Source organism: Melospiza georgiana, chromosome 7 (genome assembly GCF_028018845.1).
Source record: "Melospiza georgiana isolate bMelGeo1 chromosome 7, bMelGeo1.pri, whole genome shotgun sequence".
Lineage (NCBI taxonomy): Eukaryota > Metazoa > Chordata > Aves > Passeriformes > Passerellidae > Melospiza > Melospiza georgiana.
Genome location: NC_080436.1, coordinates 30650982 through 30673521, shown reverse-complemented (window position 1 = coordinate 30673521; position 22540 = coordinate 30650982). Strand labels below are relative to the sequence as shown.

Sequence of the window (22540 nt, the reverse complement as noted above, 5' to 3'; positions counted from 1 at the left end):
CCTTTGAGTATCCCCAGGGCAGGGAAAGTCCACAGCTTCTCTGGGCAACCTGTGCCAGTGCTGAGTAAAGAAGAGTTTGTGTTTGGCAAAACCCTTCTCTGTTTCAGTTTCATATCCATTTTGTCTGTGACTTTTAGAAGAACAGTTTTCAGCCAGCAGCTTTTTTCAGATATAGTTTTACATGTTACCAAGTATTTGTTATTTTAAGAGATGGACTAGCCGAGAAGTTTTAGAAGATCAGAGATGTCAACATTTCTGACAGCAGTTTTGTGTATTGCCCATTAAGGTTTATATAATTATGTATGTGTAAAGTGTACCTAATTTATACTAAAGTAAATAATACTAATTAAATATATACTAAGTAATGCTAATTACAAACACCTATTCATAAAAGTCCAAATGTCTGATTGTCCAGTTTCAGGGAAGCCAAAACCAGATGTGGAGTGGTTCAAAGAAGGCCGACTTATTAAAGCTGGAGAAGGTGTCCAAATATATGAGGAAGATGGAGTTCATTGCCTATGGATAAAGAAAGCCAACTTGAGGGACAGTGGATCTTACAGCTGTACAGCTGCCAACCCCAAAGGCCAGACTTCCAGCAGCTGGTTGTTAACTGTCAGAAGTAAGTAAGTTCTTGTGAGCCCATCTGCACTTTAGAAACTGTGGCTGGAGTTTTTTAAGCTGTCAAAAGGTGGTCACTACATAATTTTGTTTGACTTCTCAGTGTAGGTTAATTCTGATTCCTATCTCTGTGTAAAGTAGTGTGCAATAGCTGGTAAGCCATCAGTTTCCCTTCTGACATATTGTGGGTTTTATTGTTTGTATAGCTAAAACCATCTCAATACATGGTTTGTACACAGGGAGGCCTATTTTCTACTCAGGTTTCCTGTTAATACTTGTATTTAATACAGGCTGTCAGTGGGTTTATTACTGTTGTTCTGCATTTAGTTTTTTTGAAGTTGCTTAGCATTTCTACACTCCAAATTTGAAATATTTTTTGAGTACAAGCCAATTCTGTGCAGTAGGGTGAATAAGAAGAAAGGGGCAGGAGTGAGAACTATGATTTGCTAAATTTAAGAACATGTCCCAGTGACAAATTATTTTAAGCTTGCAGGCAGTGTCCTACTGGTCTGCCTGAAATTTTTGTTCATTCTAGCAATTCCTGTCCTCAGCTGCAATGTTTTCATCTGATGTTAAATTTTGCTCTGGATCCATGTTCATGTTAATGCAATTTTTCTCCATTTACTGTGCCTGAAGTTCAGTCTGGATACCCAAGATAATTTCTTTCTGTCTCATGAGAGACCTTTAAACTGCATCCTTAAGTCACACTGTTTCCCACTGGGAGAAGACAAACAAGAGCAGAGAATTAATCATCCTCTTTTTTGTGCTGAGCTCTCTGCTAATAGGCTTCATACACTTCTAGTGATGGGCTGCAAATTACGGATTCTGGCATAGGAAATCACCACTTAAAGCAGAGCTTGAGGCCTGGCAATGCCTGCTCAGGCGATGAGAGAAGAATGCCTTCTTTATACCAGTCAAAATTATTTCTATCCCTCAATAAAACATTTCACCATGGTTAGCCCAGCCATTTTCATCTAAGCATACTTAGAAAAAGGCTCTAAGTGGTAAAGCTAACTTCATTAATTTTAGTTGAAGGAACAGTTTTCATTTTGTGTTTTAAGGGCCTAAAGTGGAAGAGGTTGCTCCGTGCTTTTCCAGTGTCTTGAAAGGATGCACTGTGAGCGAAGGGCAAGACTTTGTGCTGCAGTGCTGCGTGGGAGGGGTCCCTGTGCCCCACATCACATGGCTTCTCAATGGTAAGGAATCCCCTGCTCTGCAACACCTGCATGAACGCCCTGACACCCCAAAGCGCGCTCAATCGCCCTAACACAGCCCGCTGGGACGCCTGAGGAAAGGCCTTTACAGGAGCACCGAGTGCGCGGAAAAGGCGCCGTGAGCAGGGGCTGTGCTGCCGCAGTTCGGCGAAGTGACCAGCAGGGTGCGCTGGTGACACGGCTGTGCCAGGCGCGCTACCTGGGCTGTGTCACACGGCTGTGCCACTGCTGGTGACATCCCTGTGCCAGGTGAGTTACCTGGGCTGTGTCACATGGCTGTGCTGCTGCTGGTGACAGCTGAGTTACCTGAGCTGTGTCACACAGCTGTGCCAGCTGAATTACCTGGGCTGTGCCACTGCTGGTGACATCCCTGTGCCCACTGAGTCACCTGGGCTGTGTCACACGGCTGTGCCACTGCTGGTGACACCCCTGTGCCCGCTGAGTCACCTGGGCTGTGTCACACGGCTGTGCCACTGCTGGTGACATCCCTGTGCCAGGTGAGTTACCTGGGCTGTGTCACATGGCTGTGCCACTGCTGGTGACATCCCTGTGCCAGGTGCATTACCTGGGCTGTGTCACACAGCTGTGCTGCTGCTGGGGACATCCCTGTGCCAGCTGAGTTACCTGGGCTGTGTCACACGGCCGTGCTGCTGCCCTGTGCTGAAGACTGTGCTGCCCCCCTGCTTTTGGCAGGAGCTTCTGCTCCAAGCGTAACAGGTTGGCATCATGTTCCCACAGAATCCTGCAGTTCTAAGCAAAGTATCACAGAATATTCTAAGGTGGAAGAGACTCACAAGGATCATCAAATCCAACTCTTACATGAATGGCCCATACAGGGATCAAACTTGCAACCATGGCATTATTAGCACACAGAGCAGCTGAAAACAAAATGCATGATTCCAGTTGTACAATGCAAACAACCTTAAGGTGGATATAGGACAGCAAGTGATCATTTAAACATCAGTAATTTTTCAATACATGTGTTTATGCTTTTCAGTCTGAGTATTTAAGAGGTAGGGAGGAGACCAATGCCTGATTCCACCCCTCCATCAGCTGGGTAGGTCCTAATAGTGTTAGCATCTCTGTTCCCAAGATCTTGAAATCAAAGCTCTTCTGCTTTCTTCTCAACTAGAATATGTTCCTTGACATTCCAACATTTGCCTAAAGCTGACTAAAAATAACAGTGAAATATTTTTTACTTTTATCAGACAATATAATCCCCTACCCCACACTGATTACACAGCTGAATAGTCAAGTTTCCTTAACTGCCTCCTAATATCAGAGCTAGACCCAAAAATCAGTGTTTTGCTTCAATTCCAAATTATTTCAGTGATCCAGGCACTATGTGCTTTGGCTAAGTACTCCCTCCATTAAAAGCCATATCTGAAAAACACTAGAAAAATTTATTCAGCTTAACGCTTGATCACCTCTTTTACTCCTGAAGTGCAATTGATTTTTTTTTCAGACTCTCCCAGGCTGTCTATCTTTGAGTGTGTGTGTGTGTATGGTTATTTTAAAATTAATTATTTGCACATGATCACTGTTTTCCTTTAGCTATTCAGAGTAAATGGGCTAACTGAGAAAGGTGGCAGGGCAAATGAACCATGACCTTGAGATTGGTATGTTCCCACAGCCTGGGCTGTTCCCCTTCCCAATAACTCCATGTCCAGAATAGAAAGGCCAGTGCTTTATTTACAACACAAAACATGTGAGTAAAGGTTCTGACACTCTCCCATTGGACATCATTTGTTTCTCTGTCTGAAGGCTATGCTGAAGTTCTTCCTTTGCAGATGTGAGCAGAATCTCCGGCAGTTTTGCAAGACTAAGAATTGTCTTGCAGCTCAGGAGCAACTCTGAGTCAGTCATTTCATGTTCATATTCCAAGGTACCCTTGCTCCTAGTGTTCCCTTAGACATTGACTGATGTATTACATTCAGTTATCTTCACATGCAGAGCATCTTCCTGTCTCAGATCACTGACTGTGAGTTGATTTTCAAATGACTTACAGCTCATCAGACACAGATATATGGTCTCCATTTGTGTAGCCATGTTCTAATCAGAACACTGTTGTCTCCTGAGAAACAAAGCCTAGACATAAATAACCCACATGTTCCTGTGATGCATTGTGCCCCCCTGCCTTTTTTAGGTCGTTTATTTTTTACAGACCTTTCTTCTTGCTGAATCCATATGTCTGCCCCTGTTCAGGTATAATCATGTTTACATTGCATCCAAGCTTCTAACTTCAGTTGGCTCAATATCACAATGGAGGTGGGTTTTTTTTTTAGTTAGCTGGATTTCAAACCATTAAAGTTCTGTAAGTGAGAGTCAGTGCATTAACTCTGCTCTTAAATCAAAAGCCAGTGATGAGTCTTCGTAACAGAAGCACAAGAAACTCTCATAATAATAAAAATCAGACACATCATGTATTACTCTGAAGACACAAGCACACGACTTTCATTCCAGGCTGCTGAAATATATCACTACAGTTTAATGCTCTTCTGTCTTGCATGGGACTGTGAGACATAACTGTTTATATACCATTTTGATACAAACGTGAAAGGATTATAAACAGTTGTTTAATGTTGATAATTCCATGTACACTCCTAGGGTTATTATTTTACTTTAGGATCAAATTGGCTGTTGTGATATCCACTTGAATGCAAACATTTCCTTCCTCTCTACCACCTAGCTAGATACTACAAACTCCATATTTATATCCCTGATCAAATAAAGGAGAAAGTTGTAAAATATTACTCCAAGCAGACATAACAGTGCTTTTGGCAAAATGACATGGTGGAGTCTTTCATCAACTGGCCACATGAAGAAAACAGTATATTCGCAGTATATAACTGGGGGCAGGCAGACCAATTCTGTTTTAAAAAAAGGTTTGTGAGCATCTGCTCTCCCTGTCTGCAATATAAAGCTTTTTATATTCACAACTGAACTCTATTAGGACAGAGGATAAAGCGACATGCTGTGAGCAACCCCACTACTGTTCAAAATACAGCACTTTTGCAGAACTCCATAGAAATAAAAATCACATGGAACAGGATGTGTAAAGTTCACTAGAAAATATCAAATTCAAGTTGTCTTCCAAGCATGACAATGATAACAAACCAGAATTAATTTGAGCAGAATAGTGGAGAAAGAATGTATATCTTGGTGAAATAATAAATGCAAAGACCAAGTTATCAATCATAAGAAGCAGAAACAGAAGGCTGCTTTGAGAAAAAAATAAGAAAAAAGAAAAAAAAATAAGGGAGGCAGCAGGACCTGCTCCCTTCCAGGCTGGCCATCCCTGGACACTGAGCAGGCTGCATGGTGTCCAGTCTGCCTTCCCCAATGTCCAGGGAATCCACACCACCTGAGAGCTGAAAGGAACTTGCAACAACTTGTACAATGTTACATCCAAGTACTACTTTAGATACCAAGACTATTTACCAGCTGTGACTGCGTACCAATTCAAAATATTTTCCAAGCATTAGACAGGTTGACCTCTCCTTCAGGTCAAGTGAGACAAAAAATAGATGTTGTATACTCTGCATTGTCTGTAATTACTTCTCACCATCTGTAAGGATGAGTAGTTTTCCATATTCATAGAGAGTCCACAAATAAGAGCTACCTGACGGAGCTACGAGTTTCATCCAAGCTCTTACTCTTCTCTGCAAATCTACCATTAAACCTTTTTTCCCAGCTTTTTCAAGGTGGTTCTTTTCTCCTTTTGTTCTCCCTCTACGTTTCATTTAAGTTTCTTTCTGAATTTTCACTGATTTACTGGCAATTTCCCTGAAAGTGAAATTCCTGTGTTTTAGTTCTGCCCTTACCAAAGCCTTATAAATAACTTTTTAGGTGTGCTCTCGGTGACAATACTTCAGTGTGTAACTCCAATCTTTACTCCAATGCTTTATCTTTTTAAAATACTTTCTAATTAACTTCTTTTTCAATTGCAGGAATAAGGACTGTATGACTGTTTTAAGTAACTTTTTATTCATTTTGCTTTCTTTGTGGGTTTTCTTTCTCCTTAAGTTTAATTGAACCTCTTTCTGCTGAATTTAAGAACAATATGACCGTGACTTTAGTATAACAATTCTCAGTAGTGTTTGGTTTTAGGATAGCTTTGTGATTTGTCCAGAAAGCTTTTAATAAATGGGCCAGGGGAAAATTTCCTTTCTTCAGGCATAACATGCCAGCAGAAAGGTATTTTTTGTTATTGTTCCTGCTGCCAAGCTGTCCTCGAGATTTGACTGTTCTGCCTCTGGAGAAGGGAACATTTCACTACTGGGAGAGTTGTTTTTATTACATCAAAATATAAGTACTGTGGATGTGACTTAGAGTCTTGCTGCAGGTTATTCCTATGCTTGTGTTCTTTTTCTGTGGTCTAATGAAAAGGCTGTTCTGTAAGTGAATTCACTATTTTTTGAATAATGCTAAAAAATGGCCAGTTGTGTTGGGAGCTGAAGTAAAAAAGACTCCTGGCAAAATGTGAGGACATGTTAAAGAGTCCATATTTTTCTTTTCCATGCAGAACACTTTCCCTATTAATCTCCTTACTTACAATAGAAATAGAAGGGCATTGTTCTGCTTTTCATGGTGGAGCTTTTATCCCAGGTGTGTTTCTGGTACAGTATCATAGCATCATTTGTCACCACTAACACCTTCAATGTCAGAATGCCAGGCAAGGACCCTGTCAGGTGAGACATTCTGTAGGTGGACTAGAAAGGCAGTCCAGTGTCCCTTGTCCTCTAACAGAAAGCTTTGTCTGCTTGGGCTTTAGCTCAGCCTGCACGTATTTGAATGTAGTGCTATTACCACATGCAGAAACGCTGTGGTGTAGTGTAATAGTTCCAACAGTCTGAGTGTGACTGAGTGAAAATGAGCTCAGAGGAGCCAGTAATAAGACTAGATGACCTGTGACAAAGGTTTGAGAGATTTTATTCTAAAATTCTTCTGGTTAGTTGATCAAATATTCACCTCAACTTTTCATGCAATAGAAAATGTACTAACTTAACAGATGGTTATAAGCAAAGGATGAAGATCATCTACCACATTTTATAATGTATGCAGGTATTGGATGATGCTGATTTTGGCAAATGTTTGTATTTCAGAATGAAACTGTGTATGCATATAGATAGTGCACAGATAATAACTGCCTTCTGAGTTGGCTTCCTTTGAACATCAGAGATGAAAGAAAAATCTGTCCCATCATTTCATTTATCCTGCTCATTGTGCAGAACTGGTTCATAAAACCCCCAGAGCTGTGTGCTTTAAAATTATTTTGGCAATTAAATAAATTTCAGTCTTTTTTGACCACAAACTCTCGAGCAACAGACATCTTCAGATCAGTCCTGCACAATTTCTCTGCTGTTTCATCCTCTTCTCTTAGATGACCATGATTTCTATTTCCAGCATGATGTTTATGCACAGGTATAAGGCTGGCTTAAGTATTGCATACACTGGGAAAGCAACCAAAGATGAGTCAGTACTGGAAACTATTTAATATTGGGAAAACAGATTGCAGAAGCATTTCAGAAAGTTAAGGCTGAGACTCATGACAGTTTCTGAAACAATAGCAAGACAACTTTAAGCCATCTATACTAATATTTAAGCATGTCAAACCAATTCAAGGAAGCAGTTTCTTAAAAGGAATTTCTTTAATAATCATGTCACCATGGATGAGACTGCACCCTTCTGTTACTGGCCATACTGTAGTGTAGATTGACTGCTTCTGTAAATCAGCTTCTTGGTTCCATTTCAGCTTTTACTGTCTCTCTTGGAATGTTTCCACTACAAAATACCCCTTAGAGGACTTCAAGTGCTTGTCCATGCCCAACAGATTTTGCACATCTAGCTTTCTCTGCATTTTATCTAGTTTCAGGCAAATTACAAGATGTCTGAAGCAAACACACAGTTCTGGTCTTATCCACCTGAAAGAGAATCCAAAATGAACTTTTATCCTTTTGCTGCTACTCAAAGTAGCATGCAGTGAATCTGGTGGTGAGCTTTGCCTGACAACCATGTTGTGCTTTGTGCTTGGGATGCTGCTGGTTGTAGTCACTAGAGAGCAGTGGCTGTGCACAGAGTGGGATTTGGCTCTGCACTTCCATGGGCTGGCTGGTGTTAGGCATCCAGATTTCACTGAAAAACTGAAGTGCTTTTGAAATTTGTGGCTGATGTATTAAGTCAGTTCTTTTTCTTTCTGTCTGCAGACCAGCCAATTCAATATGCCCATTCCACTTTTGAAGATGGAGTTGCAAAACTGACTGTCCAAGATGCCCTACCAGAAGATGATGGAATTTATACCTGCCTGGCTGAAAACAACATAGGACAGGCATCTTGCAGTGCTCAGGTCACAGTCAAAGGTGAATATCTCAGACTTTTGTAATTACTACAATCACACAATCTTTTTTAACAAAAATAACTTTGGATCTTTAACAGAGGTGGTTGTGAGTGGATTCTATGTTTTGTCCAAGCTTTTGTCAACTGTGTACCTCTTCTCCCCATTGCAGGTGTGTGCAACTTAAGTGCTTAAGTACTGTGTAAAGTAATAACCACGTTTCAGAAAAAGTTATTAGTGCTTTGACCTTCCCAAAGGCTTAGTGTACAGAGCAGTGAGGCTGTTCAGGAAAAGGTTTACCAGTGTAAGAAAGGACTGGGACAGCTGAAAGTAAAAAAATAACTGCAGTATCACCAGTATCACCCATCAGAGAATGTTACAGGGAGGAGGGAGATGCTTCTCCTTCCTCCTGAAAGGCAGAGCAGAGACCAATGCCAGGGACTGCAGCTGTGATAGCAAATGCCAATATTCTTGTTCTGTTACCAGGATTTATCAGATATAATTCTGAGCAGACATCTATCAGCTAATTGATAGATAACTTTAAATAAGTAGAATTTTGGTAGTGAAAGTATCAGAAGAACATCGTAGTAAGTAATTGAGGTGACTTGTTGTCTCAGAAATCTGACTGAATGCTGATTTGACAGAATTGATTTGTTCATGAAAGCCATAATTCTGTACTAGAATCTCAACAAACACATTCTAAAACACCACAATTCAAAATGAAGACAAGAGATGACAGAATTCCATGGATAGTGAGATAGTATCCATCAATATTATGGTCTTTATTCTTTCAATCTCACCTGGCATCAGTCTATTCAGGTGTTTTGTTTAATGGCTGGAGATTGTCCCCTCCTGCCTCTCCAATCCCCCTCCCTCAGACTCTCCCTCCCTCTACAATCAAGCCTGTATTTAGAATTTTTCACCTTCAAATGATTTTTCCCCAAAGTTATAGCAGTTTGTCACTGCTTGTCCAACAGTGCTGAGGGATAGCTACCAAGGGAACTATTCCTTTTGTTTATGACTAAATAATACCTGCCCTAAATTTGTACATTTGGTTAGGTGGGAAAAGTACCCTGATCCCTGTGATCTCAAGTTTTGTCTTTGTTTACCAGTGTTCTGGGGTGTTTGTCTACAGCTCTTTAGTGTTATGCCTGCCCTATTCTGTATGACAAGGTTAAAATAAAAACAAAGTAATTCTGGTAAACCTATGAGTTAATTTCTTGATCACCAAATAGGAAATATAACCATCCCCTCTCCACCCTTCCCTCCTGAAAAATGGCATGAAGTAAGAAAACATCAATGTAAAATAAACCTGAAACTAATCTGTTCTCAAAGTTATCAGTTATGATTTCTCTGAAGCATTTCATCTGCATTAGCTAAAGGCCAGTGAAGAGTGGTCCACCTCAACAGAGCTGTTGTTGATCTGGGGTTTTCTGATCCATGACTGGGACTCAGGAACAAAAGGGACAGTCCCCTCTTAAAGAGCATTTCTGAGTTATTTTAGGGCTGACAGGCAATGCTAACGTGGGAGCCTTGCCCTGGGCTTGTGTGCTCTGCTGAGCTATTTCAGGCCATGGAGTCACTCTTGCACTGTGTTGGATTCCTCTTGCACTTTACACAGTCTGGGCTGGAAGGCTGCATTGCCACCCTCATGGGAGTTGGTTTCTCTCATCTGCATCCTATTCTATTTTTTAGGAGTCATGGAATAGGGAGGGGGAAGAATAAGAGCAGAATTAAGAACATACATGACATGTATGTCAAACTACATGTTCAAAATTTTTACAGTTTTAGCTATCCTATCTTCTTCTTCCCTAAAACTCACCATGTCCCTGTGAGGATTACAGTAACTTTCCCCAAAATTCAGATCAATGTGGATTTTTCTGCCAAAAACAGTACCAAATTTAAAATCTAATTTCCAAATCTCTTATCTGTTTGTGTATATTTTTCCATCAGAATCTCTATCAAAAGCTTCTTGGCATTAGAGTTCTCTGAGTCTCTGAATGCTGCTACTAAGGTTTCTCTAAATGCTCAGCCTGTGCAAACAGATTACAACAGAAAATGTATGTGCAGAAAGGGAGAAAACTTCAAAAATCCTCTCCTGACCAAACACTGATTTTTGGAATAAAGTCTGTAAAATCGTTTCTGAATTGTAACCCATCCTTATCCAGGTCCTTTTCATCTCCAAGATGATTTAAGCATGTCAAGTTTGCTGCAGTGCTCAGTTTATTCATTCATTGTTAGAGAAATATTTTCCTTTTGTATGTGAGAAGTAAGCCATATTTAATCTAAGAAGGAAGGGATGTTTTTTGGCATATCATCAGTATCAGACCAGTCTTAGAATCCAGCTTTTCCTTAACTTGCTTCTGTGGTCTTTGGACACATCTCTGTCTAGGTCTACATTTCAATCCATACTGCCATTTTTGGCTTTGCTGTTCTACTGCAGCAAGGATCTCATGAAGGGACATAGCTGCTCTGATCACTGGGGAAATTTTACCTGGAGTGAATAGCCTCTCTTAACAATAAAACTCAATTTCATTTTTCTAAATGAAATTCAGGTCACACATAACTCAGAAAAGTTAGCAGCAAGGATAGTGAGTGTCAAATAGTTCAATTCACATCTGAATTGTAGTACAAGAGGATCCTTAACCTGCTAGTAGGTTACAGGTGTTATCTAGCCACACATCATGTGTTCTAATGAACTTGTGTGAATTCTTTGCCTTTTTGATGGTCTATTACTTTGTTTTTGTGAAAGGAAGTTATTGTAGGAAATATTTTAAAGGTCCTTTTCCCAGTAAAGGGTTACTGTTCCAAGTCCAGTTAAATACAAGAGTGGGATTTTTTTCCAGTAGTTTCAGCATAATTTGCATTGGGCCCTGGATAATGAGCTAAGCTAATTGTGGCATAACTTTCCTTCTAAGTCATCAGTCTCAGATATATTTATGGTTGTCTTTTTCTTCCTTATTCTGTCTAGCACTGGGCAAACTCAGTATTACTCCTTAGTTTTGCATGGAAAAGGGTGAAGGTACTTAGTTGTTTTTAGGAGGCTTTTGGCACTGTACCAAAAAAGTCCCACATTTCATATGGATGGGATTCATATAGAAATGTAATAGTCTAAAAAATTCAAATTCATCAGTCTTCTGCTTATTTAAAGTGAGAAATTACCATATTCAGATCACTTCAGATCTCTCTGCTTAAGTAAGTGATCTGAAGGCTGAGCAAGTTGGGATAGATCCATCAGGTAGTCTGTGGAGAAACTAAGTTCATCAAGGTGAAGCTGATTTTGGCCTTTAAAGGACTTAGTAGATGAGGTGAGCCCTGACAGCTGTCCTCCCTCTGTCAGCAGTTTCTCAAAGCTGACACACAGGTAGAGGGGAACTCAGGAGACTCAGGAACTCGGAGACTGAGCAGGGTTCCCTGGAAAAAAACAGCTTAACAAATGTCTTCACCATGAGAATAATTTCTAACTTAACCTCCCAGTGAGTGGGGTGCACTGGCCTAATGCATGTAAGCCTGAGAAGTGAGAAACATGGTCCAGTGTTATTCAAACACTCAATTATACAAATTCCTGAACTGGTACCATTTACTACTCAATGCAGGATTATTTTTTTTCTTATGCATTTTTCCTGTTTTCCGCACACAGGAAAATCAAAGTTTGGGAGGCTTTGGGGCTGATGCACATTTTATTTTTAAAGTTTTTAAACAACATGTGCATGACTGTTTTGTTCCTGTTATTGTGTATGCAAGCTATTGTATTTGGTGTTCACATTTTCACATTTCATATTACAATTTTCTTCTTTTTCTATGATATGAAAATAGGTATACAAGCCTTTTTAAACACACCAGGCATCCTACTTAAAAAAACAAGCAAACCAACCATCTCTTAACAGGAATTTCCAGAGTACATTCAGGTCACCTGAAATATATGGTGATTATACACTGATGGGGATTGAAGATACTCAGTTTTATTTATAATTTAATAATCAGGCTATGAATAAATTATGAAATTATTTATTATGAATTTAATAATAATTTTTAATCAGGGTGGTTGAATAGTTTAATCGGTTTTTTATGAACAGGAAACTGAGGCGAGGAAAAGTTAATTGACTCTGGATGCACATGTGTAGTGAGTTGGTGTTACTGTTTTGCTGAGGCTGTGACAATCAGAGTATAAAAGCAATACAGATGGAGGAAATAACTGGTATAGTTGGAAGGTAAGGCCAGCTCCCAGAAATGATGATAATTCTTCAGGTCTGCCTCATTCCTGAGATAAGCCCTTTGATAATGTGGTTGTCTGACAGTTACTGATCACTGACAGGGAGCTACAGGTCAGATCTACCTGTAGAAAATATGTGTCAAAGGGATGTTTAATTACCTGACACTCACACCAGTACCTGGGTGTGATACACATTATTATGGACTGCAGGAAGAGTGTGGGCTCTGCTGTGCCAAACCACATCAGTACTGCATGGGTAAGCTTCTCTTATTCTGCAAACAGACTCTGCACGTCAGAGGGGTGATTGCCTGGTCCAGCTTTCTCTAGGTATGGTATCAAGCTAGAGCCCTTGCTGGGACTCCTAGGAGAATGTCCTCTGCCTTGCAGCTCTGCAGTAAATGACAAACAAAATACCTGACCCACTGCACACTCCTTGAGATTTCTGCAGGCCCCCTGCCCCAGGCAGCAGCACCACTGGCTGTTTCAAGATGGAGCACATGAGGAGTGGGCAGTGAGAGCAGCAGGGCAGGCTGGCAGGCACAGTGCTCCTGTGGGCTCTAATGCTCTGCAGCCACACATTCTGCTGATGCTTGTTGTCTGCACACTGCTGGTTTTTTGTTTGTTTCTTTCTTCCTTTTTTAATACAGGCGTAATACTCTTTGTAAGCAAACACTATTCAGCAGATAGAGCTGCTCCTGCTTATTAGCTCTTGACCTCATTTCTCTTTCCCTGCCAGCAGTGCATTTGCCTGGACTCACATCTGTTCCCCTTTCTCCCCCACCACTTTCTGTTCATGTTTTTTTCTCAGTGCAGCCTCCCCAGCATAAGTGTCTATGTTGGGCAGCCTGTAGCCCTTCCAAGCCGATTACTGTAGTCATTCATTGGTCACTGCACGAGCAGATTAGAGCCACCTGAAAGCCTGCCACAGTCCCTGCTGCAGCCAGTTTATCAGAGCAGCAAAGGGAGATGCTGTCTGAAAAACCAGTTTGTTTTGTTCCTGGCACTCTCCCATCTGGTGTGAGTGGGACCATAAAATATAACCAGGTGGAAGAAAACATTTCAGGTAGGAATCTTTTCCTTCAATCATGAGAAATGCTGTCTTCAGGTCGTGGGTTGTTTTTCTTTCTGTCTCAGAAGGAGCCTTCTTAGACATTAATCATTTAAAGAAGGTTATCACTGCAATAAGCAGCCTCTCTTTGGGAGGCCACAGCTCTGTTTCTCTGAGATCCATATTTCTGCCAAAGGTAAGCAAAGAACACTCTTACTTGCCAACACTGATGAAATGTTTGTGACAGCTTATCAAAGTCACTGCTTATTTGAAAGTATTTTGCTTTATTTCAAGCATAATATAAGTGATTAGAGATGACTTTACAAAATATGCCAGTCTAGTCCTATTAAATATCCAAAAGGCATTCCAGAGCAGTAGCTGGGTGGGACCACTTGTCTGTAAGAATTGGTTTCAGAGCACTAAGTGAAAGGGAGAGGGGTTTTGTTACTCTATTGAAAAGTCAGAGATAAACTGTCATGACCATCAAAAGAAACCTCTGTTGCAAAGCTTTCAAGAGTGTCCCAAAGATCTCCGTTCAGCATTCTGTATGGTTCATCAATAGCTATAACCCTTCTAAGTTAGTTTGGGGTTATTGTTTTTTAAATTGCCTTCTTGCAGGACCTCAAGACCAAATGTGGAACGGAATGCCAGCTAGAAACCAAAATGAAATGCAAAAGCAAAACATGTGTGAAAGCTCTTAATGATAGAAGATGTGACATCAATATAAAAAATGCACTCTAAAGACAGTTTCTTAGTATAAATCATTTCCAGAAAAAGGGGAACCAAATTTGGATAAAAATGAAGGATGAGTGCATGCAGAATAAGAATAATTTAAATGTCAGATATTGCATTAATGTTTCTTATAAATGAAATTAAAAGGTGAGATGCTGACAGAAAAAAAAATAAAAAGACAAGAAAGAAATGAAGAAACTTACCCTTAAATCAACTATGACACATGATCAAATACTGTGAGCATTAAATTATTATGTACTAGAATAACAGAAAACAGATGATTATTATAACAGTAGGGAACCTGCATTGGTCAAAGGGCAAACTGTCCCACCTTGGATTGCCAAATTCTATAATGTTCTAAGTTTCAACTGAAAACTGGAAGTCATCAAAATACATATAAAACCTGTTCACTGAATATATGCCTGCATAATTTTGAAAGCAGGGGTGTGATTTTACCCCAAAGAATGTTTTCAAGAGCAGCTGATGTGGATTAGCCAATGGGAACTCCAACAGCCATCAAACTACCTGACAGGATTTTTTCAATCTTTCAGACTCTCCAGAAGCTGCCTAAGGGAAGCATCTATCATTGCTTTGCAGCAGAGGAACAGAACAGAGGGTAGGAACCTTGTACAGCTGTGTGCTGCTGGAGGTGCTTCTCTGCAGCTTCATTTTAAAGAAGGCCTGGCTGTTGGGCCACATACACAGATCCTCTTTTTTTTTTTTTTTTTTCAGGGTAGTGTTTTGGTTCAAAATATTTTTAATATGAATTAATCAAGAACAGAAAACTAACCACAAGCAATGCCATACTGGAGCTACCTTATCTTTTATGGACTTAAATGCCAAACAGGTCTTGCTTTAGAATACCTTCCTGACACCAACTATACCCAGAAATACAATGTTTTTGTGGTTTTTTTTTCTCTTTTTTTCCTCTTTATATTAGTCTAACTTAAAATTTGGTTTCTTAGCTCTCAATCTGAGTCTTATTTGTCTTTGAGGGATTCCCTAACAGCATTCTTAGTACAGTATCCTTTTGATTGCTCACCCAAGAGAGGAGCTGAACTGTTTTAATATTACCACAGGATAATTAATTTTGTTTCCCATGTGGATTTGCCAGAGAAGGGAAAGGCTGAAGGGGCTGTAACTCTTTAGATTGGTGGCATTTTCAGGGACACATGTGCTTTATGTGACTGCCTGTTCTTACTGTGCTTCCATTGCATTTCAGCTCATGCACAGCCCAGGTTTTTCTCTAATGGAACTGGTATATCTATGCATCACGACTCCCTGCAATTAAAGTAAAATCTACCTGGGCAGTCACACTAAAATTGAGACTGTACATGTGAAGGTGAAATAGAACTGACTCAGTAGAATTCCTGTTTTCACTGTGGAGCTGACCTGGCTTGACCTAGCATACATGAGGCACCTTTGTCAGACTGGTCTCTAATGCTGGGGAGTTTGTAACCAGTGGACAGCTGAGCTGCCTTACAAATGTATTTGGTAGGTATACAAGCTCTCAGGCCTTCCATGGAGTTGCTGTCTGTGACAAAAGAGCAATTACTTGATGTAAATAACTTACAAACAGGGTAAGTCATTAATAAGGCAGACAGTTCTGAAGGCAAAAGCAAACACCACTTTGGCTGCAGAAGCTTCCAGTGAGACTGTCAGGGAGGAATTTGGTCTGCTGACTGCAGAGTGGTCTGCTTGAACCCAGACATCTATTTTTTATCTGACCCCTGCACTCTTCTGGAACTTTCTCTTGAGGGGAAGCAGAGAGGGAGGTAGGGGAATGCAGTTCTCTTCTCTCTAGAATCCAACAATGGGGCACAATGGATATTTGAAAGCTGTGCTAGGAGAAGTTCTGGCTGGACATCAGGAATCACCTTTTGAGAGAGTGGTCAAACACTGGAACAGGCTTCCTGGAGAGGTGATCAGTGCCCCAAGCCTGTCAGGGTTTAAGGATTATTTGGACAATGTCCCTAACAACAGGACCAAACTTTTGGTCTGCTCTGAACTGGTCAGGCAGCTGGACTAGATAATCCTTGTAGACCCCATTTACCTGAGACAGTCTGTTCTATTCTGACTGTTCACCCACACCATGATTCTTACTGGTGCAGCCTTTTGATATTGGGATTTCTGGGGTGCCATCTCAGTTGCCATCCCAGAATCATAGAATGTGCTGAGTTGGAAGGGATCCATCAGGATCATGAGGCCCAGCTCCTGGTCCTGCACAGGCCACCCCAAGAATCCCATCTTGTGCCTGAGAGCCTTGTCCAAATAGCTCTTTAACTCAGGCGGGCTTGGTGCTGTGACCACCTCCCTGGGGAGCCTGTTCCATTCCTCCTCTGTGTGCAGAACAAACTGAGCTGGCAACAGAGGTTAAAACGCTGACCGGCTGGTATCCCATACAAAGGAAAGACCCTGGGAAGGAGGAGCATACATGGAGCTGCAGGATAGGGCTTGAAGCCTAGCCCAGAGTAAAATAAAGATTTCCAGACAAGATAAAGTGGAACTTGGTCTCCTTTGTATATCCCCAGCCACCCTGACTGGTACAGGCTTAGGGCATTGTCAGTCTTAGGTTAACAGTTTTTCTGTGTTGTGCAAGGACAGCATGCAGACTATAACTTGTTCCGGCTCTTAAATCTTGCCATCCATTTACAAAAAACAGACTATAACTGCAAGAAAATGATGGGAGGTAAATGTGTAAATAACATTGCTAGGTCATTGAACACCTAGTTCTCATGACCTAAGTTTGCAAAATGGCATACTAACCTGAGATCTCTAATAAAGCAGAAATGTTCCTAGATGTCTCAGGAACACAAAGGTCTCATACGTTTTTATGCCGTTATAAATCAAGTTTTGAATTTTTGAAAAACTTGTAGAAAATGGTATGCCTCATGCCTGAGGCAAAGACACTTTACAGAAAGACAAATGTGTGTCTTCATATTAATTTTTTGACTTATAAAATCTCTTAACTTTACAGATTGCATTGTTAGCTTAAGATTTAGAAATGGCTTGGATTTGTTTACACCAAAAACATTTGAGGATGTGAAACTCTTTTCAAGCTTGAGATCTGTGTGTGAACCCAAGTCTTGTTTTGAGAGGTTTTAGTGGAATCTGGTGCTTCTCTCTCTGAGCCTGCTCACACAGAGCTTTGTGAGTTAAGCATTCTCCTCAGCTCAGTGAGTTACTGGCCTGTGAGCCAGACTGATATTTAAGCACCATAAATGGTAAATGTTGCCGAGGCAGCCCTTCCGCACGGCTTGGAGCAGGCATTGCTTGGCAGCCAACCCCACAATGCTGGCAAACAGATTCCTCCAGTATAATTAAAGCTCTTGTAAGACTAAACACTGTGAGGTTTTGCAGTGTTCTGAACATAAGGCAGCAAACTCTCTATTCTTTGTGTGTCCTTGACTTGTGACCAGTTGTAACCCTGGCCTTGGCCACTGAGTTGCTGCACTGGAGCTGTGTGTAAATGCAGTGCTGTAGCTGATCCAGCTTGAGCTGGGGGCTGGAAAGGCCAATCTCCAGAAGCTCCTTCCAAGCTCAGTTATTGTGTGATTCTGTGCAGTGCCCAGCATGCTGAAGTCCTGATATTTCAACAGGAGATGTCAGCATTCTGCAGCTCACATGAAAATGCCTTCAGTACATCAGGGTAGGAAAATTAACAAGAAAATTTCCTAGACTAGGTGATGTCCATAAAATGTTAACTGATTTGACTACAGCCCAGGTAAAACCTTGGAAACCTTCTTAAAGTTTTCATCCTCATATGGATATTCTTCTTCAGTTTCAGCAGCAAATCTGGGAATGGCAGTGTGCAATTATCAATTATTTTTTTCCTTCTCTCAAGGATATAGATTTATCTGTGTCTTTTACCCTAGAATATAAATAGTTGGTTGCATAATTGCCATTAAACTGGTACTAGGTGTATTGTGCAATTGACTTGTACTAGGTTAGCTGTTCAGTGCAGCATTAATTTTCCCCTTTTCTATTAGATATGCACCTTCAGCTCAATAATTGACCATTGCTTATCAATATAAGTATGTTTACAAATATTCTGAACTCCTAAGTCCTGATCCAGGTCAAGGCTTAACAGAATTCAAGTTTATTTCAGTTTAGACCCACATCTAACATTAAGATTCTTCTTGCAATAACTTCCAGTCTGCAGATATGCAGAAGGTAAATTTATGTAAGGACTCTTTAAAACCTGGATTGAGAAAATTCAAATAAAAGGAGAGCATTTTTTATCACTCTGAATTTCTAATAATACAGGTTAATAAATAGTCCATATTTGTATATAGTCACTGTAGATTGATCATCTTACTATTGATTACACAAATCATGGAATAGAGAATAAGAGATTAGTAGAAATAGTTTTACATCAAAGATAATATATCTTTTCCCATTGCCATCTGAATATACTGAGAATTTGTATTTTTCCTAAGAAATTGAAGGAATTTAAATTCTCCTTAATCTCTATGGATTTAATGCAGTAAGTGGCTTTTTTAAACATAGATTTGAGTGCTTATTAGAGTGCCTTTCTAATAAAAAAAATGAACCCTCAGGGGTAAGGGAATGTGGTGGGAAGAGCCTATATTCCTTTTGCTTTGTTGAAAATATATGTGGGTATAAAAAGTACCATTTACATGCTTTGCTTACTATTTCTGGTCTCCCAGGCTGTGTTTCCCACTGAGCTGTGCATCTTATTACTTGCTGTTTCCCAACATTCATGTATATTAAAGCCTGAGGAAGGGCAAAGAACAGGAAACTTTTAAGTGGGATCATTGTGATGGACTTTTAAATCTATCTTTGTAACACCTTATCAAAAACCTGTTGAAATGACAGAGGGATCACTGTCCATTAGAAAGGTTCCAACTGGGCTTACACATTATGCCAGGCTCTGTGCAAAAATTGTTCTCTGTGAGATGCCTCTCAGAAAATCATAGCTCTCTTCTGTATTATCTTACACTATTTAACCTGTGTAAAACCAACAGCTGTGGCTATAAAATGGTGGCAGCTTTTGTAAGCTACAGTAAAGTACACTGGACACAAGGTCTGAAAAGAAGTCATTGAAATGTACCTGTGTTTAATCAAGCCCATCTGTAGGAGCAGTAGGTAGGGCTCTCTGATGTCCCCCATGAACTGCCTTGGCATGATGGGGGGGAGGGAATTGAGTGCATTAGCAAAAGCTGATTGAGGAAAGGAAAGGGACAGAGAAAATTAACTGGCAGAGAAATTTTTAGTAACTGTGTGTTGACTCTTGTATTCTTATTTTTCATTCTTAGAGATGAACCTACTCCTACGTGAGAGCAAAAAGAATTAAGAGTGATGAGGGAGCTATTAAATGGCTGTAGGTGATTAGAGAGCATTAACATAATAGACAGAGATCAGATCTCCTCTTTTTTCACATCCAGCTGAATAAGCTTGAGGATGCATAGATACATAATGAAGTCATGCCTTTATGCTAATGTCAAACAAAATTTTCCTTGGGTTCCAGATTTCCTTTCTGGTGCCAGATGTGCCGTATTCTTATTGTCTGTAGTTTTGGCAGCAGAAATACCCTGCAGTGTTATGAAAGAGGATGTTGCAGCCAGAAGCACAGTGACTTGCAGTATCTCAGCTGGGAACTTTACCTCTGCCTTCTTCTTTTCCTCCTGTCCTCCTGCTTTGGGCTCCGAGGCCAGCACTCCCTGAGAGCATATGGATTTTGAACCTCAGCAGAGTTTATGTGGTCAAAGGGACTTTAGAGGAATGAAGGAAAGCAAGCACTAATCCTGGCCAGGACTTTCTGTGCAGTTTGTTATTTGTGTCCTGTTTTCATTTCTGCTTCCCTACTTTTTTCCTGGTACAGGTCATGGATTTTGTTCCTGATGTATGAAACTAGCAAGCACCTAGCAGTGACCAGGGAATGTGAACTTCTATGGTTGTTGCACTTGAAGCCACCCTTTCTCAAACAGCTTTTTGTGTATGGTTTTCCTTTCAATATTTTAGTGTCAAAATAAGGCCAGGTGTTTTCAAAAGGAAGTAAAATCACACAGTATCTTTTCAACATAAATAGGAATAAGAGTTATTTGCTTAATCTCAAATGATCAGCATCCCATCTTTTCACTCCAAAATCAATTTTATTGTTGTTTTCCAAAGAAGACCTGTAAGGCTAAAATTAAAGGAGCCCTTAGGTATATTATATGTAGAGTATTGCTATTACTTTGTAAAATTGTGAAATGTTAAAGCATTCATCAAACACTGAGTCACTGCATAGTGCTATCATAAATAAACAACTAAAAGCATTTACAAGCTTTGGAAGAATGTGAAAATAGTTAACATTCAGGCTTTGTAATTTGGCCTCTGCAAGATTGTACCAGTCCCTTCTGAAAAAATGCAATTATTTTAGACTAAATAACAGAATTAGAATGGACTGCATTTTCTTGTGTAAAACATCTGTGAGAAACTAAAGTTGTCAGTAGGTAACTTTAATTTTTTCTAAGTCTAGAAGTCCACAACATCAAATTTTAAGTAAAGGAAAAAAAAAATTACATTAAATCAGCCCTCGTGCTTTCTTAACGAAATAGCATTTTTGTGTTAGAACTAAAGTCTTTTTAATTGTTGCTGCTACATCAATAAATATTTGATTATTTTTGTGATATTCTGATTAAATTGTTGGTATGAAATGCTACTGATTAACATGCACTTTTAAACAACAGCAGCACAAGATTAAGGATCTCCTTTAAAACTATGTATTTTTAGAGTAGGGGGAAAGCTTGTGTTTTGAAGAAACCCTGTTCAAGTTGCCATGAAATCAGACTTATTAGCCATATATTTGCTGTGTCCTTGATGACACATGTTTGGGTAAGAATACTGGTTGTTTTAGCCATGATTCCTTTGTTGGTCTAGAGCCACACCTCTGCTTTTGTTTTTCTTTCCCTGCTTTCCTCTTCTTGTATATCTGCCTTCTAGATTTGCAGTGTTATCAGTTATTTCAGTAAAAAGGATAACAAGAACTTTTATTTAACTATACTTTTCATTCTTTTTTTTTCCTATGCCTTTTTCCTGTCTTACAGGGCTTTATTGGTTTTTTTGTTCCTTTTCTTCCTTTCTTTTTCTCGTTTTTTAGGGGTTTTATTGGCTTTTTTTTCCTTTTCTTCCTTTCTTTTCCTCCTTTTTTTCATTATGTGGATTTCTTCTTTCCCCCACATTTTGTGACAGGGTTTCCCTTTGAGGGACAAAGGGATTTCCTGCAGGGCATTAGAGCAGGGAAGGCGCATGTGCTGATATTGCTTAGTACAGCAGCTTCTCTGAGTAACCAACAGAGAACCATTACACAACAGAGGGCTATGGTGAACCACAGAAGTTTATTTCTCTGGAAGAGTTTCCCCCAGCTTCTTGGCTATTTTCTGTGCAGCATTAGTCACTTCCAAGCAGGTGCTGTGGGAAGCCCTAAGGCTGATCAGTGTGGTCTGATGGTGAATCAGGCACTGCAGATTTGTGCTTCCATAGCACCAATCCAAACAGCTCTCACTCAGGTCCCATATTTCCATTCTCACATGCATCAATGTCTCCCTGCTCAGTGCCAAGAAAAGACCTGCAGCATGAGCCAGTGAGACAAGATTTTGGCTAGAAAAAGCTTTGCTAGAGAAGAGGAAAAACTTCCCCTCCAGGCTGCTTCCAAATTTATGCTGAGCTCAAATTACCCCAGTACAAATTTAACTTTTTACCTCCAGGAGGTTCAGTGGGCTTTCTCAGTGAGTTGCTGTCTTTGTTTTCTAATAACTAATTTTATGAATTGTGGTTTTCCTCTGGCCTGGCACTTTCTGTAATACTATTTTGGATGTGATTGATATTCCTTTGAAAATTTTGAAGGTAGGGATAAGCAAAATAAAAGTATTTTCACTTGTGGATAGAACGTAGAGCTGGAATTTTAAAGGCAAGATGTAAGAGATCTGAAAACAAGCTAAACCAAACAAAAAGTGTATCCAAGGGACTGATAAATATTTATGACTTTTATATTTGGTCATGATCACTGTTTGGGCTTCAAGAAGTGTCGTTGCTCAGGTTTTTAGAGCAGGAGTAGACTTCCTGATCTACTGTACCATATAGATCACAGTTAAATGGTCTTGTTTCAGAGCCTCTGAATGGCTGTGGCTAGTGGAAACAGCATATCACAGATAGACTTAAGAGTGGATTATTTAATTCTAAATTCCCTCAATATTTGATTGTACAGCCTCAAAAGAAAAAATTTAAAAGCCCTAATCCAACAGTTTTCTGATATATATTGATAACCTCAGGTTTCAGTCTTTCCCATCATCAATCAATTGCTGAAGTGAAGTACAGGAGGGGAGGGTGGTGACCTCAAACCTATTGGATATTGACCATCTAACAATCTAAATGGT

At 40.0% G+C, this 22540-nt stretch overlaps 1 protein-coding gene across 1 annotated transcript in view; it reads left to right on the top strand.

The window, feature by feature from the left end:
• MYLK (myosin light chain kinase) overlaps positions 1 to 22540 on the top strand; it is a 140589-nt gene that overhangs the window by 34013 nt on the left and 84036 nt on the right. Inside the window, exons 8-10 of the mRNA XM_058027524.1 lie at positions 416 to 619; positions 1680 to 1814; positions 8039 to 8191. Coding sequence (XP_057883507.1) covers positions 416 to 619; positions 1680 to 1814; positions 8039 to 8191 — 492 coding nt within the window. The remainder of the gene's footprint in view (positions 1 to 415; positions 620 to 1679; positions 1815 to 8038; positions 8192 to 22540) is intronic.